The following is a 25,717-nucleotide window of genomic DNA, read 5'->3' as shown; positions in this document are numbered from 1 at the left end:
GTCATTGCTTTAAATGCAACACAGGTTCTTTGTCTTTTGGAAGAAGGCTTAATGCCAGATATCAGAGTGTATGTAATGCAAATGTTCATGCAATGGAGAAGTTATTGGCAGACTTTGCAAGCACCAAAGTAATCTATTGATGCCAGGTGCAAATATAGTGCTATAAATTGTTTGAGGGAGGATGGACCCGAACTAGTATCCTGCCTAGGGTCCCTGGAGGTCTAATCCCGCCTCTGTGCTAAAGCAAATGGTCTACCAGTCTGTCCCAAGGGAAATATCGGTACTTGTTTCCTAGCACAGCGCCACGATTATAATTGTATGCCATCGGATCGGAAAAATCGGTCGCATCGCATGCGATGACCCGATTTTACATTGGCCCCAATGTTAAATGCCCCCCAGACCCCATTTTTCATTGTATGCCCCCCCCATTGTTAACGCCACGTCACGATCAACGCCACCCCGAAGCGTGGCGAGTGCAGCGTGCCCGCTAGGGGTGGCGGTATGCGTCTTTCAACCTTTTTATACCACCACTATCCACGTTGGCGTGGTGTTGATTTTATATAGTGTGGCGAGCGCAGCGAGCCCGAAGCATGGCGAGCCCCGCAAGGGGACGCGCATTACTTCAGACGTATTAAGCGTCCACTCGCCACGCTTCGTGCTCGCCACACTATATAAAATCAACTCCACGCCGACGTGGATAGTGGGGGTATGAAAAGGTCAGAGGACGCGTACCGCTGCGCTCGCCACGCTTCGGGTTGACGTTGATCGTGGCGTTGCATTAACAATGGGGGGGCATTTGACAATTAACCATCAGGGTGGGTTTACAATTAAAAATCAGGTCTGGGGGGCATTTAACATTGGGTCCAAAGTAAAATCGGGTCTCAGGGACCCTTTTTACATTGGGTCCAATGTAAAAATCAGGTCGGTCGCATCGCATGCCATTATAATGGCATGCGATGAGACCGATTTTCAAAGTGCGTTAAAAATGTCTTTAAAGCCCGAAAATCAGGTCGGTCTTAAGTTAAGGTATGCGATGGGACCCGACGGGCGCCGTGCTAGGAAACAAGTACCGAAATATTTTTAGTATGATCCCAGTCTGGTATTTAGGTAGATTTCTCATTCCCGACGAAGGGCCCCCATACAACAGACCGAGTTTGTACACAAGCGTACAATCTCAACGGGTTGTATGATTGTGTGAATCGTGCAATGCGGGGTCCCATGGGTCGAACAGTTGGTCCTCTTCATGTCTAATCAGTGGAGATTAGGATCAGATTGCATATGCTTTTAATCACATGCAATTCCTTCCTCCACCCATCACCGCTGCCTTTCCCCTCACTCCTTCACCCCCGTCTTCAACTCCCTGGCAGAATTGGTAGTCGTTAGACACACAATAGCATACCTCCCAACATTCTGCTAATGCCTGGCGGGACAGTGCACGTGCCGCAATTTGGGGGTATGGCCAAGCAGGAAGGGGCGTGGCCTATATAGCTGCGCTGCCGCTGTGGGGGCATGCCCAGCAGCTCCACGAGCTGCTGCCTATGCCCCCAGCTGCAGGAATAGACGCTGTGTGCATGATGCACTTCTTGGTAATGCTACAGTGATGTGCTCCCTGTCAGACGCTACAGATAAAATATGACCTCTAGTGTCTGTCTCCTCCAAGGCTTTGAAAGCATTAACCCCTTGGCAACAACCATTAACCCCCTTGGTTCTATACAGGAGCTGGATTGTATGACAGATTGTGTGCACATTATAAGTCTATTGTGTGTCTAAAAACTACCAATTCTGTAGGGAAATATGATTGTCAGCAGGTATTTCTGATGTACAGTATGGCCCGTTTGAGAGATACACTGCTCAATTATTGAGCCAATGTGTATTATTGATAGTCAGTGGATTGGGCGAAGAGTTGTGCAGTGTAGCACTCTGACAATCACATAAACTAGTCTGATTGGGCAAATTGAAGGTTTGTACTCACTGTGGGGGTCACTATATTCGGCTAATACATGTGATGGTCATAGTGTGGCACAAGGAATTTTACACTAACTACAGTACTGTAGTTAAAAAAAAATGAGCACTTCCAAATCCTTCTCCTTTAACAATTCCCTTACATTTATTCCATTCAATTTATAAATTGAACACTTTTTTTGGTCCCAAAATGCATAACCTTACATTTTTCTACGTTAAACCTTTTATTCCAATTTCTGCCCAATGCTCCAGTTTATTCTATTCGCGGTGTAGAGGCCACATCATGATCTGGTTTAATGACATTATAGTTTAGTGTCACCTGCAAAAAATGGACACTTTGCTCACTAGACCATCACAAAGGGAGATTTATGTATTACCTGTCCAATCTCTTTCTTCAAGGTACTCAGGAGACACAGGGCTGACACTTGGTAGGTGTTGGAGTAGACCGACACCAATCGGGTTGAAGCTTTTGCCTTCCGGGCAGACCAGGCTCCTACCCTTCCCCCTCCCAAGCCCCGACTCCAACCTGATACAAGCCCAATGCAGGAGACAGGAAGGAACCACAGTCAACCAGCTCCAATACATTGTAGACCAACATTCATGTCCACACAATAACAAATAAACAGCAAATGCCAGACTAAGGGCAGGATTCTCTAAAATCCGCAGCCCTCTTCGCCGGCCACCGCATTTCTAATGACCGCATATTCTCTAAAATATGCGGTCATTAACACAAGGGACAGCTCTTGCGGTAAGAGCTGTCCCTTGCGATGCGGCGCCGTTGCTGGACTTCCGGGTCTATGACCCGGGAGTCCGTCTGCGCATGCGCAGACTGACGCGCCGGCCGCAGGGCATGCTGGGAGGGATCCGTGACGGATCCCTCACACACCGCTGCGGTAAGAAGCCCATAGGCTTCTGCAGGGAACCGCCAGCTTTTGCTGGCGATTCCCTCCGCAGCGGTGACACTGCGGAGGGAGGTTAGAGAATACAGAAATGCGGTAAAAATTCCGATAACGGGGTTTTTTACCGCATTTCTGTAATAGAGAATCTCGCCCTGTAGCAGATGCGACAAAGGGTAGGGACCCGCGAGAGCTGCATTAAGCACACACTGCCTAAAGGCTGAGTCTTGGGAAGCAAGTGTCAAAAACGCTAAAAGGTATTAGCCTAATATACCGCCTAATTTCCTAATATTCCTGGTTCTTCGTACATAGATCCGAAGAGAACGGACCACATGCAGGGAAGATTGCTCAGCAGAGACCCCAGGACCACAATTTCTTGGTTCACGTGGAACCTAAACCCTTGATGACTAACCTTGACACTGCAGCTGTTGTTGAACTACACATCCCAGCATGCTCCACTTCAGTTTTGCTATTTGGCCATGCTAAATCTGATGCAGAGCATGCTGGTATGTGTAGTTCAACAACAGCTGGAGTGTCAAAGTTAGCCATCAAAGGCCTAGACAATACCTTAGGACAGTGGTTCCAAAACGGTGTGTCATGGAACCCTGGGGTGCTTTGAGGGACTTGCAGGGGTGCCCTGGGTTGGTGGTCCAGGACCAATTCAAGTTTTTTATGTCCATTATAATAGTCAAATTGTGGACAAACAGAAGGGAATCCGTCCATCATGACATACTGATCCTTAGGATGAGATATAAACACAATTTATTTAACTTAATATTTGTTTCTGACTTTCTCAATGAGAAACCTTTAGCCTAAGAATGCCGCGAAAACATTTCTGATGCTTTGGGGTGCCGTGATTTCAAAACTTTTGGAACCCCTGCCTTAGGAAGATGACCCGGTTTGGTCCTGAGGACAGCCCTATCTGGGTATAAAAATAAATGGGGAACGGCAGGAGAGGGCCGATCGGTCCTTCTTCCTCACCACCAGACCTGCTGGAGGTGTGCCACACTATATAACCCACATGTAAAAGCTAATGTATGGTGGTGAGGCATAAGGAGCGGACGGAGGTGTGCCCCATTATGTAATGGTTAAATGCATCATCCCTCAGAAAGTGTGATCATTGACTCTATAGCATATAACGGGTGTGGATCAATTGGTCACCAGCAAGTTGGTCGACAGGGTCATTAGGTTGACAGTGAAAAAGTCAACATTTTTTTATTTGTACCCTTATGTCCTAGTGGATGGTAGGGCATTAAATACCACCTTTTGTCGACCTTCTTGGTGGGGACCCAATGACCGTATCCCCATATAACAATGTATAATCAGACTGCCAGGAATATATAGGTCTTCATAACGTACCCAAATTACAGTGGCAAACACTATAGCCGGTTATAACCAATACAAATTTGTACCTTGAAAAAGTAGAAAATTAAAACTGCAGCAATAAACATACGCTTATTATTCTGTATAATACAATTTAGTAATAAAAGAAACAAAGTTTCTTAACAATTTGATTTGCAATAGTTAATCCTGCAGCGGTGATAAAAATGGAGACTGGCTGGATGTGGCGCTTCACGCTCCCACATCTGAAGGTGGTGCTGTGTATCTGAAAGAATACAGTTTGTTGTCTGCTCCTCCACTCAGGATCAGCTACGGGAGAGAGAGAGAGAAGTCATTAGTGTATGAGAGCGCGTTACACATCTAGCGAACGTCCAATATTATCCTGCAGCTCTCACCCCTGATTCCGTCCAGTCCACACATAGAACTTTATCTTCATGAGCAGCTAAATCGTAGAGAGGAGCTTTACAGCTGTGAGAACAGAACAGAAGGGAGAATCAATGACATTTCTGCAAAGGTGCACAGTGCTGTATCACACTGAATGGTGATAATACGAGGAGAGAGGTATGCGCCAAACGTGCTGGTGTGCACAGCGCTGTACAATACTGAATGGTGGTAATACTAGGAGAGAGGTATGCGCCAAACGTGCTGGTGTGCACGGCGCTGTACAATACTGAATGGTGCTAATACTAGGAGAGAGGTATGCGCCAAACGTGCTGGTGTGCACGGCGCTGTACAATACTGAATGGTGCTAATACTAGGAGAGAGGCCATGTCATAGTGTACAGACTACAGCAACACTGATTAAACTTGATGGATGATCCCTATGGACTCATTAGCATATTCAAAAACAATTGATCACAACCAAAAGGCTTGTTCCCACACTGCAGCTGCTCAGTATCAGGCGACTCCTGCCATCAGTTCCTGCCTGTACTACTGATATATAGTGTACAGATACGTCCTCATACATCCAGCCTCATTACACCACACAGCGGGAGATACCTCTGTACACCATGCAGCGTGAGATGCCTCATACATCCAGCCTCAGTACACCATGCAGCGTGACATATCTCATACACCCAGCCTCAGTACACCATGCAGCGTGATATACATCATACATCCAGCCTCAGTACACATGCAGCGGTGATATACCTCATACACCCAGCCTCAGTACACCATGCAGCGTGATATACATCATACATCCAGCCTCAGTACACATGCAGCGTGATATACCTCATACACCCAGCCTCAGTACACCATGCAGCGTGATATACCTCATACATCCAGCCTCAGTACACCATGCAGCGTGATATACATCATACATCCAGCCTCAGTACACATAAAGGGCGGGATGCTATATAGCAGAAATGCGGTAAAAACCCCGTTTTCGGGGTTTCTACCGCATTTCTATATGCTATATGGCGCCTCCGCAGTGTCAGCGCTGCGGAGGGAATCGCCAGCTAAAGCTGGCGAATCCCTGCAGAAGCCTATGGGCTTCTTACCGCAGCGCTGTTTGAGGGATCCGTCACGGATCCCTCCCAGCGTGCCCTGCGGCCGGCGCCGGGGTCTGCGCATGCGCAGATGGACTCCCGGGTCACAGACCCGGAAGTCCAGCGCCGGCACCGCATCGCAAGGGACAGTTCTTACCGCAAGAGCTGTCCCTTGCATGAATAACGGCATATGTTATAGCATATGCCGTTACTAATAATGCGGTAGCCGGCGATAATGGGCGCGGATGTTACAACATCCCGCCCGCAGCGTGATATACCTCATACACCCAGCCTCAGTACACCATGCAGCGTGATATACCTCATACATCCAGCCTCAGTACACCATGCAGCGTGAGATGCCTCATACATCCAGCCTCAGTACACCATGCAGCGTGAGATGCCTCATACATCCAGCCTCAGTACACCATGCAGCGTGATACACCTCATACACCCAGCCTCAGTACACCATGCAGCGTGATACACCTCATACACCCAGCCTCAGTACACCATGCAGCGGAAGATGCCTCATACATCCAGCCTCAGTACACCATGTAGTGAGATGCCTCATACATCCAGCCTCAGTACACCGTGCAGCGTGATATACCTCATACACCCAGCCTCAGTACACCGTGCAGCGTGCAGCGTGAGATACCTCATACATCCAGCCTCAGTACACCATGCAGCGTGAGATGCCTCATACATCCAGCCTGAGATGCCTCATACATCCAGCCTCAGTACACCATGCAGTGTGATATGCCTCATACATCCAGCCTCAGTACACCATGCAGCGTGATATACCTCATACACCCAGCCTCAGTACACCGTGCAGCGTGAGATGCCTCATACATCCAGCCTCAGTACACCGTGCAGCGTGAGATGCCTCATACATCCAGCCTCAGTACACCATGCAGCGGGATATACCTCATACATCCAGCCTCAGTACACCATGCAGCGTGATATACCTCATACATCCAGCCTCAGTACACCATGCAGTGTGAGATGCCTCATACATCCAGCCTCAGTACACCATGCAGCGTGAGATGCCTCATACATCCAGCCTCAGTACAACATGCAGCGTGATATACCTCATACACCCAGCCTCAGTACACCGTGCAGCGTGATATACCTCATACACCCAGCCTCAGTACACCGTGCAGCGTTATATACCTCATACATCCAGCCTCAGTACACTGTGCAGCGTGAGATGCCTCATACATCCAGTCTCAGTACACCATGCAGCGTGATATACCTCATACATCCAGCCTCAGTACACCGTGCAGCGTTATATACCTCATATATACAGCCTCAGTACACCGTGCAGCGTGATATATCTCATACATCCAGCCTCAGTACACCATGCAGCGTGATATACCTCATACATCCAGCCTCAGTACACCATGTAGCATGATATACCTCATACATCCAGCCTCAGTACACCATGCAGCGTGATATACCTCATACATCCAGCCTCAGTACACCATGCAGCGTGATATACCTCATACATCCAGCCTCAGTACACCATGCAGCGTGATATACCTCATACATCCAGCCTCAGTACACCGTGCAGCGTAATATACCTCATACATCCAGCCTCAGTACACCATGTAGCATGATATACCTCATACATCCAGCCTCAGTACACCATACAGCGTGATATACCTCATACATCCAGCCTCAGTACACCGTGCAGCGTAATATACCTCATACATCCAGCCTCAGTACACCATGTAGCATGATATACCTCATACATCCAGCCTCAGTACACCATGCAGTGTGATATACCTCATACATCCAGCCTCAGTACACCGTGCAGCGTGAGATGCCTCATACATCCAGCCTCAGTACACTATGCAGTGTGATATACCTCATACCTCCAGCATCAGTATAGCTATAATGCAGAATAGAACATGTTCTGGAGAAAAGCTTTGGCTGCTATAATAGCTCTTTGTGTACAGTCAAAGACACAGACATGTCACATTAATCAGTGTGGTCTCCTTGTAAGTAATAGTTGCATTACATTAAGATTAAGTTGTATTGTCGGCAAAAAAAAAAACCTACGCCTGATGCTAGATTATCACGCAATTGGACGTGCCATGAAGGGCTGCCTGGCGTGACTGTAGCAAAATGAATGAGGACACATCTGTATATGACTCAGCTGTCAGCTGCTGTGGACATCGGACATACGGAACACCTACAAGACACATACCTTCTGGTGTCCCAGAGCTTCACTACATTGTCCAGAGAACCAGAGACCAGTTGTTGCTCATTAGAAGGGGACCACTGTACAGCAGTGACCCAACCCGTGTGCGACGTCAGCGAGAGCAGAACCAGAGATCCATCTACACAGGAGCAAAACAGATATCAATGTGGGTACTGACCAGGGTCAACAAGCATTCACATAATCCACTGCAGAACATGTATTCACAGCAAGAGGAAAGTGGGTGAGAGAATGCATGGCGGGCACTGGACTGCACAATATGCTACACAGGAATGCATGGCGGGCACTGGACTGCGCAATACGCTACACAGGAATGCATGGCGGGCACTGGACTGCGCAATACGCTACACAGGAATGAATGGCGGGCACTGGACTGCGCAATACGCTACACAGGAATGCATTGCGGGCACTGGACTGCGCAATACGCTACACAGGAATGCATGGCGGGCACTGGACTTCACAATACGCTACACACAGGAATGCATGGCGGGCACTGGACTGCGCAATACGCTACACAGGAATGCATGGCGGGCACTGGACTGCGCAATACGCTACACAGGAATGAATGGCGGGCACTGGACTGCGCAATACGCTACACAGGAATGCATTGCGGGCACTGGACTGCGCAATACGCTACACAGGAATGCATGGCGGGCACTGGACTTCACAATACGCTACACACAGGAATGCATGGCGGGCACTGGACTGCGCAATACACTACACAGGAATGCATGGCGGGCACTGGACTGCGCAATACGCTACACACAGGAATGCATGGCGGGCACTGGACTGCAAAATACGCTACACACAGGAATGCATGGCGGGCACTGGACTGCGCAATACGCTACACAGGAATGCATGGCGGGCACTGGACTTCACAATACCCTACACACAGGAATGCATGGCGGGCACTAGACTGCACAATACGCTACACACAGGAATGCATGGCGGGCACTGGACTGCGCAATACGCTACACACAGGAATGCATGGCGGGCACTGGACTGCAAAATACGCTACACACAGGAATGCATGGCGGGCACTGGACTGCAAAATACGCCACACACAGGAATGCATGTTGGGCACTGGACTGCGCAATACCCTACACACAGGAATGCATGGCGGGCACTAGACTGCACAATACGCTACACACAGGAATGCATGGCGGGCACTGGACTGCACAATACGCTACACACAGGAATGAATGGCGGGCACTGGACTGCACAATACACTACACACAGGAATGCATGGCAGGCACTGGACTGCACAATACGCTACACACAGGAATGCATGGCGGGCACTGGACTGCGCAATACGCTACAAATAGGAATGTATGGCAGGCACTAGACTGCGCAATACGCTACACACAGGAATGAATGGCGGGCACTGGACTGCGCATTACGTTACACACAGGAATGAATGGCGGGCACTGGACTGCGCAATACACTACACACAGGAATGCATGGTGGGCACTGGACTGCGCAATATGCTACACACAGGAATGCATGGCGGGCACTGGACTGCGCAATACACTACACAGGAATGCATGGCGGGCACTGGACTGCACAATACGCTACACACAGGAATGTATGGCGGGCACTGGACTGCGCAATACACTACACAGGAATGCATGGCGGGCACTGGACTGCGCAATACGCTACAAATAGGAATGTATGGCGGGCACTAGACTGCGCAATACGCTACACACAGGAATGAATGGCGGGCTCTGGACTGCGCAATACACTACACACAGGAATGCATGGCAGGCACTGGACTGCGCAATACGCTACACACAGGAATGCATGGCGGGCACTGGACTGCACAATACGCTACACACAGGAATGCATGGCGGGCACTGGACTGCGCAATACGCTACAAATAGGAATGTATGGCGGGCACTAGACTGCGCAATACGCTACACACAGGAATGAATGGCGGGCACTGGACTGCGCATTACGTTACACACAGGAATGAATGGCGGGCACTGGACTGCGCAATATGCTACACACAGGAATGCATGGCGGGAAGTTGACTGCACAATAAGCTACACACTGCAAGGCGGGCACTGGACTAATACTCGACATGAAAGGTACAGATGGAGGGCACCGGACTGTTACTTGATTACCTTTTGTACGTGGATCCCATAGACGAATATGTCGGTCTGTACTTCCAGATGCAAGACGTCTGCATAATGGTGAATATGCTATAGAGTTAAATACCTTGTTTCCAGTCTGGAAAAAACACCAAAAAGGTAATTTTATGAAAACAGGATTTTGGTACTGACTGTTAAATCCATTTGCCAGATCCCACAGCGGACAGTGGACTAGACCTTACAAGTGTGTATAGAATGCAGTATTGGGGAGAGAGAGACAGAAGACAGACAGGCAGAGAGGGAAAGACACAAATAGACTGGGGGGGGGGGGGGGGGAAGAGAGAGAGAGAGAGAGAGAGAGAGAGAGAGAGAGAGAGAGAGACAAAGACAGGCAGAGAGACAGACGGAGATTCAGTGTCCCAAGTTTTTGCCTTCATCCGGCAAGGGACACGGGTATAGAGCTTACAGTGGGCACAGAACACAGCTCCCATCACTGGCGGAAGAGCTTTGAGAACCCAGTAACATCGCACGGCTGAACTAAAAATCATAGGCCAAAAGACTCAAAACAGATAAAAGTATTTTGCCTTGACCATTAAAACCTACATAATTTGCCAGTGAAATATTAGAAATACAGAAAGTGAAGAGAAATAAATGTGTACTAATTTGTCTAAAACACATTTATTTCTCTCCTTATTCACATTCTACATTTTATTATTTCACCGACAAATTATTTAGGTTTTAATAGTTTATAATAAAGGTTACATTTAATGATCCTTAGTGCAGTCACAAGGATACTAAACTTCTTGTTGGGCGTTTTAGGTGTTTCCATAAGTAGTGGGTAGGACCTCCCTAAAACATTGACTGATAAGTACAATCCTTTCCTTATATATGGTCTCATATACTGTAGGGAGAATTACAAAGAATTACAAGGCTGGTGCGGGTTAACCTTTTGTATCTGTATGTCTAGCTGAAAAGGCCTGGAATCGAAGCGGGCATAGAGGCTGCCACCATCTGACCCAATAATCAGATGCACAGGTGTGAGGGACAAGGACCTTCTTGTGGCAGAGGACCAACCAGACCATCTCCGAAAGGGCAGACTTTCTCCAAAGTTAGAAATATGCGTTCATTTCTGGTATTCATTATCAGGCCAAGAAACGGAAGATGCGGTTGGCTGTAAGGAAGACTTGGGAAAATTTGTCTTGTACTGAGTGACTTCTTTGTTCAGACAAAATTGTTTCCTTGATGGAGCTTTTAATAAAATGTTGTCAAGATAAGGGATTACTAAATCCCTGCGGCCACAAAAGGGTCATCATAACCGCAATGACCTTTGTAAAGACCCTGGGCGCTTTTGACAGGCCGAAGAACAAGGCCCGGAACGAAGTTCTTTTAGCACAAATCTGAGATACATCTGATGGGGTGGCCATACTAGAATGTGCAGGTGCGCATCTTTTATGTCCAAGAACATTAGGAATTCATCCCGTTCCAGACCAGCAATAAAAGATTGAAGCTATTCCATCTTGAACGTTCTCAAATATGGGTTGAGATTCTCAATGGGAGTTCACAATGGGTCTCACTGAACCGTCCGGCTTCGGTAAAATGAAGAGGCTGGAAAAAACCTGCACACCTGCGAGGAGCATTTTATCTACCCCCACTTTTAGAACAATATGAGAGAAGGAAACCCATAATGCACTGGGCTTTGGGTCCTGATGGGAGGTGGTTGCGGTGGCTCTGCCACGTCCTCTGAAGTCACGAGAAAGAGGATCCACCTCTAAAGCATACTAGAAAGGGTTGGGATCATTTGGTCGACAGTCATTAGGTCGACATGGTTATAGGTCATTAGTTCGACAATGTCTAGGTTGACACTCAAAAGGTCGACATGGGGTTTTCCGCTGTTTTTTTTTACCTGAATGTCAACAATGTCGACATGGAAAAAGTTTAAAGTGCACTGCATCCCCTGGCACACTATTTTATTCTCTCACCACGCCGTAGTGGATGGTAGAGCATGAAAAACCACCTGTCGGCACATGTTGGCTCAAAAAACAGTGAAAAACCCCATGTCAACCTTTTGACTGCCGACCTAGACATTGTCGAACTAACGACCTGTCGACCTAGACCCATGTCGACCTAATGGTGTTGACCTAATGACTTTCGACCATCATGCTGTAGAGCAAATGACCACATCCCACTAGAAAGTGTCCTGAGGCACAAAAGGACTGACCAGAAAAGGACATCTAGTAGCTGGAGTAGCAGATGGAAAAAACATGGATTTACCTCCAGTCGCTTAAGATATCCAATTGTCTAACTATGGCCCAAAACATACATTACCTGCAAAGGGTAAGGCCTCTACTGCATTCTTTGACTCAGTGTCTGGCAGAGAGTCCTACAAGCTGATCTAGCCAGTGCAGTGGATCTAGACGCCAGTGTGCACACATCTTTCGAGGCTTCCCCTAAATACTGTAGGCCACCAATGAATGGATATGTTGCGCTAATTAAATAATCTCTTCGGCTAGTTTACCGGACTGAGAAACCTCAGTTACCAGAAATGCCCAAGACTCAATAGCTTTGCTCATCCAACAACCAACCATAGATGGTCACAGTGTGACACCAGCTACAATGTAAACTGATTTTAAAATCTTCTAACTTTGTCAGAACTTACTTTAAAAGAGGTGGCTCCAAGAAATAAGAGTACCCTGGATCAACCCACTGAAGATGGAGTCTCCCAATTCTTCCTTCTGTCAACAACTGACCTACAGTAAGTGACTGAGTTATCTATCCTAGGTACGAGGTGTGACCCAGATGTATGCAAAGATACCTTTATGTGGATATCAATTCCACCTCTAGCGTGAGTGAGGGTACACATTGAGGTGCCTAAAGCTTTCCCTTTTACCCCTGGTTAAGGCATACTGGACATTGGGCCTTATTCTAGTTCACTCTGACAAAATCCTTCTTAGATGGACAAAACCATGTGCACTGCAGGTGGGGCAGATGTTACTTGTGCAGAGAGTTAGATTTGGCTGGGGTTTTACTTCAAAGTGAGATCTATAATGCAGTGTAAAAATAAAGCAGCCACTATTTACCCTGCACAGAAACCAAATAACTCACCCAAAACTAATTCTCTCTGCACATTTTACATCTGCCCCCCTGCAGTCCACATGGTTTTGTCCATCTAAGAAGGATTTTTTCAGAAAGAGTGAACTAGAATAAGGCCCATTGTCTTTTTCTTTTCACTTTCTCTGAGACTTACTACAAGGGAACACTTACTCTCATTTTGTGGGCCGCAAGAGAAAGAAAATATGTGTGTGCAAACAGATCTTCAGCGCCATTCACCTTTTTTCTCCAACCTACTATGCTATTAGGACTGTGAAATGGTCCTCAATTATTGGCAAAGCAGGAGATACAATCGCACCATGGGACTTTTTCCTTTACTTGTACAACGTCCTCACGTTTATTCTCAACAGAAAGGGCTCTGTAGCATGCAACTAGCTTAAGCTGGTCATACATCAGGACTACCAGCATCAGATATGGATCGTTTCAGATTACCTTTGAAATCCCAGCAGCTTCCCAGACACACGATAGGCTTGTGTGTTATTTCACATAAGGACTATCGTAAGATCTGCAACTCCCAGCCTACTGATCATCAGTAGCATCTTCAGATCATGGGTGCAGTACATAAGATCATATGATCCATCTCATTACCCGCAGGACTGCGCATCGAAATGTAATCGTCCCAAAACACCTCCCCAACGTTGAGGCAATGCTTGAAAAAGGAGACACTTATGCGCCCATTTTTCCAGGTGAAGATCCTGATGGTTTAAGCAATCCACCTTCCAGTTTTCCACTCCAGGGATCAAGAAAAAAAAGGGGTGATTTCTAAGCGATATGAGCTAGTTGCTTAGAAATAAAGCACGGATCACTCCGTGTGTATGCACCCGGCATCACACAGCCCCGCCTGTCCCTATCTCCGCACTAGATCTTGACTGCATGCAGTCAAAAAATCTAGTCATCAACAGTGTTCTCACCAGAGAGCACTGGCCCGCACAGCACACATTGCGGCTGTGCAGCGAAGTGTACCGAGCGATCCGTGCTTAGGCAAGGCACTCAGCACAGCTTCCCCCATCGCGGCAGGTGTATGTCCCTCACTGCCAGGTTATATAGGCCACAGCCATGGTATTGTCTGATGGAATCTTTAGGACTTGACCCCCTTGATGGGACGCGTGATGAAGAGCGAGTTGTATAGCCCGGAGCTCCACTACGTTGATGGAGTTTTGTCTCTTGTCTACCACTGCCCTTTGATCTGACGATTTAGAACAAGCACCCCCAAGCCTCTGAGGCTGGCATCTGTTGTTAAGATGGCCAATTCCATATGCCAAACAGTCACCAACCCTCCAGCAGATATCAAGCTTCACCAAATAGTACATAGATGAGAACCTGTCCATGAGCATCCATAAGGAATATCTTCAAAAAGAAACCACAATCTTGCCTACCCAGGGAATGCAAAGGTGTACCGAAACCTTTCGGGGTAGTAAAAGCTGTCTAGCCAAGTTCTGCAAGGAGTGGATTTTGTACATTGGCAGAAAGGCCTTCTGCTGTTCTACTGTGTGCAGGATCAGGCCCAGAATCAGCAGCCACTCTGGGAGGGAAAGAGCTGTGATTTTTGGAAAATGAAGGTCCAGCTATGCTGAAGAAAATGGTAAGTCTGAAGCGCATCCCGTAGAAGCTTGGCCTGTGGAGTGTACTTTCAGTAAGAGATTGTCCAAATATGGGATTATTGTAACCCCTTGCAGACATTGTGCTGAAACCGTGTAGGCCATAATCTTTTTAAAGACCCTATACTGAAGGTCTTGGGCTGCAACTTGCAGAAAGCACTGATGCGGTTCCCAAATAAGTAAACTCCAAAAAAAAAAAAAAGGTAGTTCTGGTGTTGACGAACCAATTGAAAGGATTTGAAATGTAAATCCGGTAGCCACCTGTCCTGGAAATCCTGCAGACGTGCCCCCACTTTGGGGTCCCCCAGGTGGGCCAGAAGCCTGTCATGCCATTGGCTTGTCTGCAGTTTTTGCATATTGCAAAGGTGCGCCTAGGGACACTATGGGAATACTGGTGCATACACACAAATAAATACACACACATTCTTATTGATATAGAATAAGTGCGTGTGTATTTTGTGCGCATTGAAGGTGAGTAAAGCTTTGTTTTCTTTTTTAAATTCTTTATTATTTTTCTTTGTTTTCTCTCTCCTTTCATACATCATTATCATTTTTACATTTAGACATATATTATCAAGACAATTACAGTTACATTATTAGTTACATATTTTCGGAGAGCCATCATATGGAAGTGTTTATACATATACATATTTAAATTAAATTTCATATGCATGTCTCTTATTCTCATGGTATCAAAAATATCATGCATCATACATATTTTCCATAAATATCAGGAGATGCAGTCATATCGGGTCGGATTCATTTACTCATTTCTGTTACGTTATTTGGGTACGGGGTTAAAGTACCCTATATTAGCTTCTCATCCCTTACCTCCTCCCCCCCCCTTCCTTTAATTATAGCTTGTGTTTCTTACATTTATAGTCCCCCCCCCCTTTCCTCCCCTTTTTCTCTATATATAGTGTTGTGTGTGTATTTCTTTTTGGATCCTTATGTGATAAGTTTTAAATAATTGTGTTTAGTAACTTTGTGTTCTTGTATTATTTTACTGTGTTGTGTATTTTCTATTTGGATCCTTGTGTGATATATTATAAATACTTATATGTTTTGTGTTTCATAGGTTTGTGTTCTAATAGTGTTTTACTGTGTAGTGTGTTTATTGTCCTACATATCTTATGTAAGTGGGAAGATAAGAAAAAAAACAAAAACAAGACAATTAACTCTCCCCAACCTCCGCCCCCTTTTATCTCCTTCCCATATTTTGCATCTCCTGTTATTTTCACATTTGCCTTTTCTCACTTCCTCTTCTCATCTCTTCTACCCTTCCTTTCCTCATCTCTTCTACCCTTCCTCTCCATTCCAATATCATGGTATATATGCCCACAAAATCCATGTTTCCATATGGACAACACACCACTATCTTCTACATATAACAAGACAAAAAAAACAAAAAACAATGTCTCAAACTTTTTCCCGTACATTCATGTATGGCCTTATTCTTTAGGTTAAAGTATTATTATTCATTCACTGGTCTCCCTATTTAATTATTTTCAGTGTTTGTTTTGTATCTCTCCCCTTTAGCTTCTATAGTATATTTATACTATCATACCAATATCACAACATTAATATTAATTCTCTGTCCATATTATTTCATTTATATTCTATTTTCACTGTCTATTGTAATAAATTCCATCTATCCCATTTCTTATGGTAAGTAGCAATTGATCCTCTAGTTTTATATGTGAATTTCTCATGCCGCATGGTCTCATTTACTAGCGCTCTCCAGTGGCTAATATTAGGTACCTCTGTTGCTAACCATTTTCTTGCAATCAGAACTTTTGCCATTGTAGTAAGGCATAGTACATAATGATATATTGTAACTGAATGCGTCTCTCTAAGATCTAAGCCAAACAAACATATTTGTGGTGATATTATTTCTGGGAGAGTGGGTTCAGTTTTTATAATGTCCCTCCATACATATTTCCAGAATTTAAATATCTGTGGACAGCTCCATATTAAGTGCCAGAAATCCGCACCCTCTGCTCCACATTTAGGACAGACTGTATTGGAACGTAAATGAGCCTTGTATAAAGACACTGGTGAATGATATACTCTATGCATTACATATAAATATATTTGCTGATATCTTATACATGAGGTCGTCAGCCCCGTTGACCCTAATATTTGTATCCACTGTCCCTCAGTTATGCTTCCCAAATTTTGTTCCCATTTGTTTTTTAGGCGGACAAATATTTGCGGGTTTATATAACTGTTCAGCATGGCATATACCAGGGGTGTCAAACTCAAATTCATTGGGGGCCGCATCAGCATCATCAGCTGTAGGACTATGTGTCCACTCTTTATTATCATAAATTATTGTCACTGCATTCAATTATTGTATACTCAGCAGTAGCATTTCCCTCCTGCTATTGCTGTGAACTGCAGTGCATTAGGGCACACACTGCCTGCACAGGGGGGCAGCACTCAGTCTTAGGGCATATGTCCTCCTTATTATCATGGGACACAGCAATAAATGATGGGCTGCAATGTGCCAGTGCACACACACACATAGGCAGAGAGTTTGACACTTACCCGCTCTGATGCGTCCACTCCAGTCTGAGCTGCTCCACCACCAAGGACACAGCTGCGCTCTCACACAGGCGCATTTCCCCCTCCCTCCTGTGAGTAGCGCTCTATCCAGGAGTGGGGGGCAGCGTGCTCCCGGTCACTGTGCAGTGCACACTCAGCAGTAAGTGACCTGGAGCGCACAGCAGCACCATTCACCACGACGGACCTGCTCTTTCCTCTCTCTGGCTCCTATACAGCAGGTGGGAGCGGAGGAGGGGTTGACGACCGGCGGCACTGCGCTAGAGGGCAGGCGTTCTCTGCCTTGTAGGCTGCCGCGCATGCGCTGAAGAGGCGGCTTTCTTGTTTAAAAAAAAAATAAATAAATCGAGAATAAAAGGTGAAGGCTGGCGGCGGCTGCGCGGGCCACATGAAGAGGTCTGGCGGGCCAGATTTGGCCCGCGGGCCTTGTGTTTGACACCCCTGGCATATACTGTTGATATCTGTTTACTTTTTCCGAGCTTGTATACCAATATCTTTATGGGTGATCTATAAATATCCAAAGTTAATTCCCCAAATTGTGTACTTATCCCATGTCTCAATTGTAAATATCTAAAAAACATTACATTTGGTACATTAAACTCTCTTCTAATTTGTTCAAATGTTTTAAATGTCCCATCTTCATATATCTGTTTTATTGTACTTACTCCTACTCCTCTCCAAATATTATCCCTAGATAGGGGAACTAATTCCTTAAATGTCGCATTATTCCATAATGATTGATCTTTATCAATATCTTTCCAGTCACTTATATTGTGTGCCTGCCTCCATACAAGCTTATTTTGTCTCATCAGTGGAGGCAGTGCTGAAATTGAGTTATCAGACAACAGAAATTGTAGAGGCTCTATTGGTTGAATTCTATGTGGATAATATAATTCCGAAAAAGTATCCCCACCTTTTCCCTGTAGCCATTCTGATATATGTACTAATTGTGTAGCTAAATAATATACCTGCATATTAGGAAGTCCAACCCCTCCCTCCTTTTTGGATTTTTTTAGAGCTTTTAACGCTATTCTCTGTGTTCCGTTCCCCCAAATAAAAGAAGATATAATACTATCTATTGTGGTGAACACTTTCTTTTGTATGTATACGGGTGAATGCTGTAACAAATATAAATATTTTGGCTGTATTATCATTTTAATTAAATTAATACGTCCAATTACTGTTAAGGGGAGTTTTTTCCATACGTGTGCTTTATTCATCCGTTATAGGCACTATATTTTGTACCACATACTCTAATGGACTTGGAGTGACCCATACCCCCAAATATCTAAATTTTAAAGTCCATTGTAAATAATATTGGGGATCTGTATTTTGGGGGAGGACCCCAGATATTGGCATAATATTTGATTTGGTCCAATTTATACATATCCCGGAGAACTTTCCAAAAGCATTAATAATTTGGGTACTTGTGTAGTTTCACGGCGCCAGTATGGCGCCGTGCGTCTGAGTCCCTTGCGGGGCTCGCTTCGCTCGCCCACGCTGCGGACTCGGTGGCTCGCTACGCTCGCCACGCTACGCTCGCCACGCTACGCTATTTAAAATCAACTCCATGCCAACATGGATAGTGGGGGTATGAACTATCCATGTTGGCATGGAGTTAAGTTACTTTTTTAAACATAGTTTGTGGCGAGCATAGAACCCAGAAGTAGCACGGCGCCATGCTGGCGCCGTGAAACTACACAAGTACCATCATTTGCAGCATGGCTGGTACTGATCTAATTATTTCCTGCAGAAACAATAATATATCGTCTGCATATAATGCAATTGTGTCTGTAATATTACCGATTCTACAGCCTACCACATCTGGCGATATCCTCAGGAGACAAGCTAATGGTTCAATCGCCAGAGCAAATAATGCCGGGGATAAGGGACATCCCTGGAGTGTCCCTCTCTCCAGACTAAATGGTTTGGTTATATACCCGTTAACTGAAATTCGCGCTACAGGGGCTGAATATAATAATTTAATCCACTGTATATACCGCGGACCAAAATAAATTTTTTCTAAAACTCTCCACAGATACCTCCACTCCACTGACTCGAAAGCCTTGGCAGCATCTAACGACACCACCACGGCTTCCGACCCTGTTTTTTTTCCCATTTGCAAATGAATAATCTTCGGAGATTACAGGTTGTATTTCTACCTGGCATAAAGCCAGTTTGGTCTCCATGTATAATGGATGTAATTACAGAATTGAGCCTAATGGCCAATAGCGAAATAGGCCTATATGAATCCGGCATAGTTGGATCCTTTCCAGGTTTGAGGATAACGACTAACTGCTTCTGACATTGAGGATGGTAATACACCACTCTCCATTGAACTGTTAAATATATCTAACAAATATAGAGGAAAATCATCTTTACATTTTTTATAAAGTTCTACTGGTATGCCATCAGATCCCGGGGCTTTTTTATTAGGAAAATACTGGATAGCGACTTCAACTTTCTCCAGCGTAAAGGGGGAGTCTAAATAATCAATCGCCTCTTGCGATAATCCTGGTACTTGTATCGACTCAAAATATTCATCTAATTGCTCATTCATGTACATAGTCTTTGAAGAATATAAGGATTTATAATATACAGAAAAAACCTCCGCAATATCTGAGCTTGAATACTTCATTTTTCCCTCTTCATCTTGTATCTTGGAGATAATGGCACTATTTTTTTCGTCTCTTGATAGAAAAGCTAAATACCCCCCTCCCATATCTGATTGTGAGTACATATTATGTTTTGCGAATAATAGTCTCCGGACTTATCTAATAAATGACTAGTCCATTCCTGTCTGGCTCCTTCCCACAGGTTATAATCTAATGGGGATCTAGAAATCAAATATTTTGCTTCTAAATTGTTACGCCTTTGCTCCAACTGCTTCTCCTGTTTGTATCCATTCTTTTTTATATCAGTTACTTTCCTTATTAAGGAACCTCTTATAAAGGCTTTGAACGTATCATGTTTGACTGAGTTTGAGGAACATGTATTACAGGTTGAGTATCCCCTATCCGAAATGCTCGGGACCACAAGCATTCCGGATAGGGGAATTGTTCGGTTTTTGGAATATTTAATTTTAGGCATACTTACCTGTCCCCTGATGGTGTCCGGTGGTCCCTCGGCGTCCACAGCAGGCCTCCGGAATCTTCTCTGGGTTTCCAGCGGTCCCAGGAATGCATTGCGCGAGTGTGCGCACGCACCGGTGACGTCACCGGCGCGCGCGCACACTCGGGCAATACATTCCTGGGACCGCTGGAGACCCTGGAGAAGATGCCGGAGGCCTGCTGTGGACGCCCGGGGACTTGGTAAGTATGAAAAGAGGGTTAGGGGGGTTAAAAAAAAAAAATTCGAATGATTCCAAAAACCACGGTTTTTGGAATAATTCGGATAAGGGATGTACGGATACAGGATACTCAACCTGTATTATTCGTCTGGAACTCTGACTACTCCCTAGTTAACTCTGTACCTTCACCCATCAATGTTATCCAGAATGGATTAAGTTTCCAGTATCTTTCCCCTTGTGGTATTAATGTATCAAGGACCATCAACAGAGGGGAATGGTCAGATATTCCTCTAGACAAATACCCAATAGATGTTACCATTGGTAGTTAGTCTGGGGAGATAAGTGCCATATCAGTGCGCGAGAAAGTACTATGTGTAGTAGAGAAACAGGAGTACTGTGCATCCTTTGGGAATCGAAGTCTCCACGCATCAATTAGGCCCATCTCTGACACCAGATTAGAAAGAGAGGATGGAGATGACGTTAAGGGACTACTTTGTGGTACTACCCTCCATACCTGTTTTAATACATCATTATTATACAGCGGTGGAACATATACCGCAAGAATATTCATTAAGATGGAATTTACATACGCTCTGATAAATACGGGTTTACAATGTCCTCCACATCCAATACACGTTGCTCCATATTTTTAACTCTTTCAGTGAGTTTTTGCATATCATGTCTAATCAATGAAATCTTTGCCTGTACATGGCCTATCTTTTCTGTAACTCTGTGCTCAGATGTACCGATGGCCTGTAATATTTGTTGTGTTGAGTGTGTCACATCCTCACTGCTTTTTTCTCCTATTGTGGCCTTAGGGGAGGGTGGTGGTATTTCTTGTAACTGTGGGGGAGCAGGGGACTGAGCATTTCTTGCATATCTCTCCAGCCGCTGTGCTGCAGCAGAGGTATTTCCAGTCTTCCTCATTATGTTAAGCCAAAGTATTTATCTGATATACAGATCCGAAATGGCAAGTCAAACTGTGCACCAGAGGGACTTTAAGTTATACAGTATATAGCTTATTTGTTTTAATGTCAGGTATGCCCCTGCCAACACAAGGGAACTTCTCCTCAGCCTCCTTCCTTCACAAAACAACAGTCCCAGTGTCCCCGTGCCCGTTCTCTGCCACAGAACGCACCCAGGAGCTAATAGGGATCAAACAGTAATGTCTCTGCACGTCACCACTCTCCCCATACTCACCGACGTCGTCTTTCCAGGGTTCTTCTTTTATCAAATGGGGGCCCCTGCTCCTCCGCTCTTTCCGGGATCCACCAGTGTCCGGGTCTGACTCTGCCACAGTACTGGCCCGGTCTCAGCTGGCACCGCCGTCTCTATCCCAGGCGCTGATGCCGCTCCCCACGCTCTCCGGGACCCAGCAACCCCTGGGTTTGCACTCTGCCCCCAGGCGATCCCCAGGATTTAGTGGTTCTCACCGGCGCGGTCCCAGGTACCAGTCACACGCCCGGCACTCTGGCAGGGTTCCCCCTCAGACGCGTCTCTCACAGGCACAGCTAGTCGAGCCCCGATTCTCCTCCACGAGGCAGACCTGCACAAGCACTTCCGGATCTTCTCTGCATAGGACTCGCTGCGTCCCTCGTACTCCCGGCTTCAGCTTCAGGAACGGAGCATTATTTGGTCAGTTTAACCGGATGGTATGCATTTTATATTTATGCATCCTAGTTTGGGCGGCTCAGAATGGGGAAATAAACGGATCCTTGGTGGGAGCAGTGTTGGCGTGCTGCCTACACCGTACTAAGCCAGGCCCCTCCCTCCTTCTTTCTGAGCAGCGGGACGAGAAAAGCTTTGTTTTCATTAAGGATTCATTGATATGTCCAGAAATTATCCCAGGCACAACACTTATGAGCAGGTGTGCACCACTGGCGCACCACCATGTGGCAGCTCCACCACTCCCCTCCCTCCCTCCAACCCTCCACCCCATCGCTCAACCCACTTGTAGTTCAAGCCTACGCCGGGCTACCCCACCGCTGTTCCTTGCCGCCACTTGGGTGTTTGGTTGCCTAAATACATGAATGTCTGAGACCCCATCCCTGAGCGACCCCAAACTCCCTTGACCGGTCGCAAACAGACAAGGGGTTAATGTATCAACTGAAATGACTGAAGTCTCAGCTTATGGACTGATCAGCCCACACCACACACTGCCCCATACAGATGGCAGATGCAATAGCCATTGGTAACACTTAGGGAGGCCAATCCCGGGACTGGCGGGATCCTGGGATTTTGTCCTAAAATCGGCGGGATTTGAATCCCGGGATTGAAGCTTCCAATCCTGGGATTCCAGGATTAGTACCCCGTGTAAAATGCACTCTTTTTTTTTAAAGCCGGGCAGCGCTGGGCACTAGTATATGGCTCAGATGCTGTCCGGCTGACTCTTCTAACCCCCCCTGCCGCTGTTGGGGACAGGGATCTGTGCTGACAGACATGGCGGCGCCCAGGCTGTGCAGCGTGATCCCTGACATTACGTCACACTGCGCAGCCTGGCCGCCGCTATGCCTGTCAGCGCAGATCAGTGTTCCGAACCCAGACACCAGGCCACACGCCCGCTGTGCAGCCCGTCCGCAGGAGACAGACTTCTGCCTCTGCCTGTCACAAATGACGTAAGTGACTGCACTTACAGGGTAATAGGAGGATTGTCTGGGGTTGGGGGCTGGTTTAGTAGGCATTTATAATGACATGCGTGGCGGGTAGTTTAGGGGGCGGGGTCATTTTTGAATTTCTTTTTATTAGAGAGGCCAATCCCGGGGATCCTGGTATTGAGCATTTTTCAATCCCGATTCCCGGGATTGAAAAAATGCCCCGGGATTGGCATCCCTAGTAACACTACTTCCACAGTGGAACAGCAGCTTCATCAGTGAGTTATCGTGGTTCAAATCCTAAAAATATCAGATTAGGGCCCCAGTGACTCCAGAAAAGGAGGGAGCCAGTTACATGGGCATCGGGTGTTCTTACCAAAGTGGTTTTGGCTTCCCCAGACTCCACGTCCCAGACCTTGATCGTGTGATCCCAGGATGCGCTGCAGACCTCATCTGCTTCCGACCACAGCACAGAGGAGATGGCCTCATTGTGCCCAGAGAGAGTGACAATAGGAGTCTGCAGGACAAAGGCAATAGAACAATAAATGGTAGCGGAACAATAGCTTTGGAGCCCAAAACGTGAATTTTAAAAAGAATAAAGTAAACAATAGGATGCATATGGTCAGGCAAGGGTTAATATATTATGTATAGCCTCTTTCATAGTCAGTGTAAAAGGAGTTAAAGAAGCCAAACAGCAAAACATAGCTCAGTGAAAACACATATTAAGAGAAATCCTGAGGACATGGAATGTTAGACTGAATAGCAGGTCATGTGAGGTGGCATACTGGCAGACAAGAACCCCATGGCATATAGGGGCAGATTTCTTAAGCTCAGTGAAGTGATAAAGTGTCTTTTACCACCGGCCAATCAGCTCCTACCTGTGAAGTTACAGGCTTGGTTTGAAAAATGACAGGTAGGAGCTGATTGGCCGGTGATAAAAACCACTTTATCACTTTACCGAGCTTAAACTACCCCATAATGTTGTAGGGGGGTGTCGCAAGTCATTATCATCATCACCACAATAAATCGCACACTTTCGCCAACATTTACATGAATAATCTTACTATACCCAAAGGCGCTGGCAAGGTATTAGGATCGAAACTCAGGATCCACAAGTACTTGAACTATGCAACCTTCATCAGCAGATCGTCTGAATAAGTATGGTTTAGAATAAAGACGGAGACTAACATCCCACACAAAAGGTGTTAGACTTTAGGAAGGCTGATTTTGTAGGGATGAGAAAATGTGTAAGCGATACCTTGGCAGAGTGGAGGAATTTGTAAGGAATGCAGGAGAAGTGGAAAAACTAAAAAGCGCAATACTAAAAGGCAACATTGGTCCAGGCCATAGACAAAACCCTTTAAACCACCTAAGCACATCTTTCATGGCCTCGCTTGTGTGTTCAAGTGCACCACAAAGTCATTCTGCCAAGTCCAGAAGGGAACCCCTGGATGAATACATGTGAAGCCCTGCAATAAATTGGTCACCCACAGTCTCCATAGCTCACTCACCCATGCTGAGGCTAGTAAAAGGCCAGAATACTCAGGAGCAAATAAAAATGGTCTTAAAACTACCTCCCTATTTTTTATCCAGCAGATACATGAAGAACACTGAGTCGAGAAAAACGAGATTTATGACTTGTTAAATCTCTTTCTTCGATGACGTCAGCGGCCACGGGCTTAATGCTGGGTAGTGGAGTGGCAAGAGGGAGCATTCCAGCACTAGAAAGGTTCAACTTCTTCTTCTAAGACATAAATCTCATTTTATTTTTTGGGACACATCAGGGGCCACAGGGCTAACACTGGGACATGCTAAAGCAACCACCTAAGGGTGGGGACGTGTCTGTGCCACAGCCAGTATACTCTGGCCAAACACAGAGTCCTGGGAGGCAAAAGTATCAAATGCGTAGAAGAGCAGAAAGGTATTGGCGGATGACCAAGTTCTACCTTGCAAAGTGGCTCTGCTGTTACACCCCCCCTAACAGCCCAAGACGCACCCACAGACCTCATGGAATGAGCCCAGACCCCTGCAGGAGGGAGGCACTCAAGTATGCCTGCTTGATGACAGATCTAAGCCAGCAGGCAATTGTCTGCTTAGTAGCAGGCCAACCTCTCTTGAAATCCGTAGAGAAAAAAAAAAGTCTGATATCCTAAAAGCCTTAGTGTGACACACAGATGCGCAAAGTACGGACCACATCTTGGGAAGACTTTTCAGGAGAGGCATCCGGTTGCCTAAAGGCAGAGACCACAATATCCTGGTTGACATTTAGATAGAAATTTAGATACCACCTTGGGGAGGTGTGAAGGAATTAAACCAAGAACCGCCCTGTCAGGATGGAATTTTAGGAAAGGTGACTGACAAGACAGGTCAGAACCCTCCAGGTTGAATCAATAGCCAACAGGAAAACTGTACTCCAGGTAAGCCAACAAAGGGGTGCCCAAAAGAGCCCTGAGGACCAGTAAAAGATCTCAGAGCAACCGGGGGAACAGAGGGAGGTTGGATACGCAGGAAACCCTACATGAAATTGCAGACATCCTGCAATAATGCCAACCTCCTACGGAACAGGATGGCTA

At 46.1% G+C, this 25,717-nt stretch overlaps 1 protein-coding gene across 2 annotated transcripts in view; it reads right to left on the bottom strand.

The window, feature by feature from the left end:
- Positions 1-2,073: 2,073 nt before the first annotated feature.
- Positions 2,074-25,717, bottom strand: part of WDR12 (WD repeat domain 12) — a 66,698-nt gene continuing 43,054 nt past the window's right edge. The window contains exons 9-13 of one of the 2 annotated variants that reach the window (XM_083154084.1): positions 23,521-23,661; positions 10,027-10,132; positions 7,892-8,024; positions 4,595-4,667; positions 2,074-4,508 (exon numbers count right to left, since the gene is read on the bottom strand). In XM_083154084.1, the coding sequence (XP_083010210.1) occupies positions 4,431-4,508; positions 4,595-4,667; positions 7,892-8,024; positions 10,027-10,132; positions 23,521-23,661 (531 nt within the window). In that variant the 3' untranslated portion in view covers positions 2,074-4,430. The remainder of the gene's footprint in view (positions 4,509-4,594; positions 4,668-7,891; positions 8,025-10,026; positions 10,133-23,520; positions 23,662-25,717) is intronic. The other variant, XM_083154083.1, reaches the window with a different exon arrangement.

This window comes from Crinia signifera, chromosome 7 (assembly GCF_055691185.1).
Source record: "Crinia signifera chromosome 7, ASM5569118v1, whole genome shotgun sequence".
Classification (NCBI taxonomy): domain Eukaryota; kingdom Metazoa; phylum Chordata; class Amphibia; order Anura; family Myobatrachidae; genus Crinia; species Crinia signifera.
This window is presented reverse-complemented; position numbering and strand designations above follow the sequence as displayed.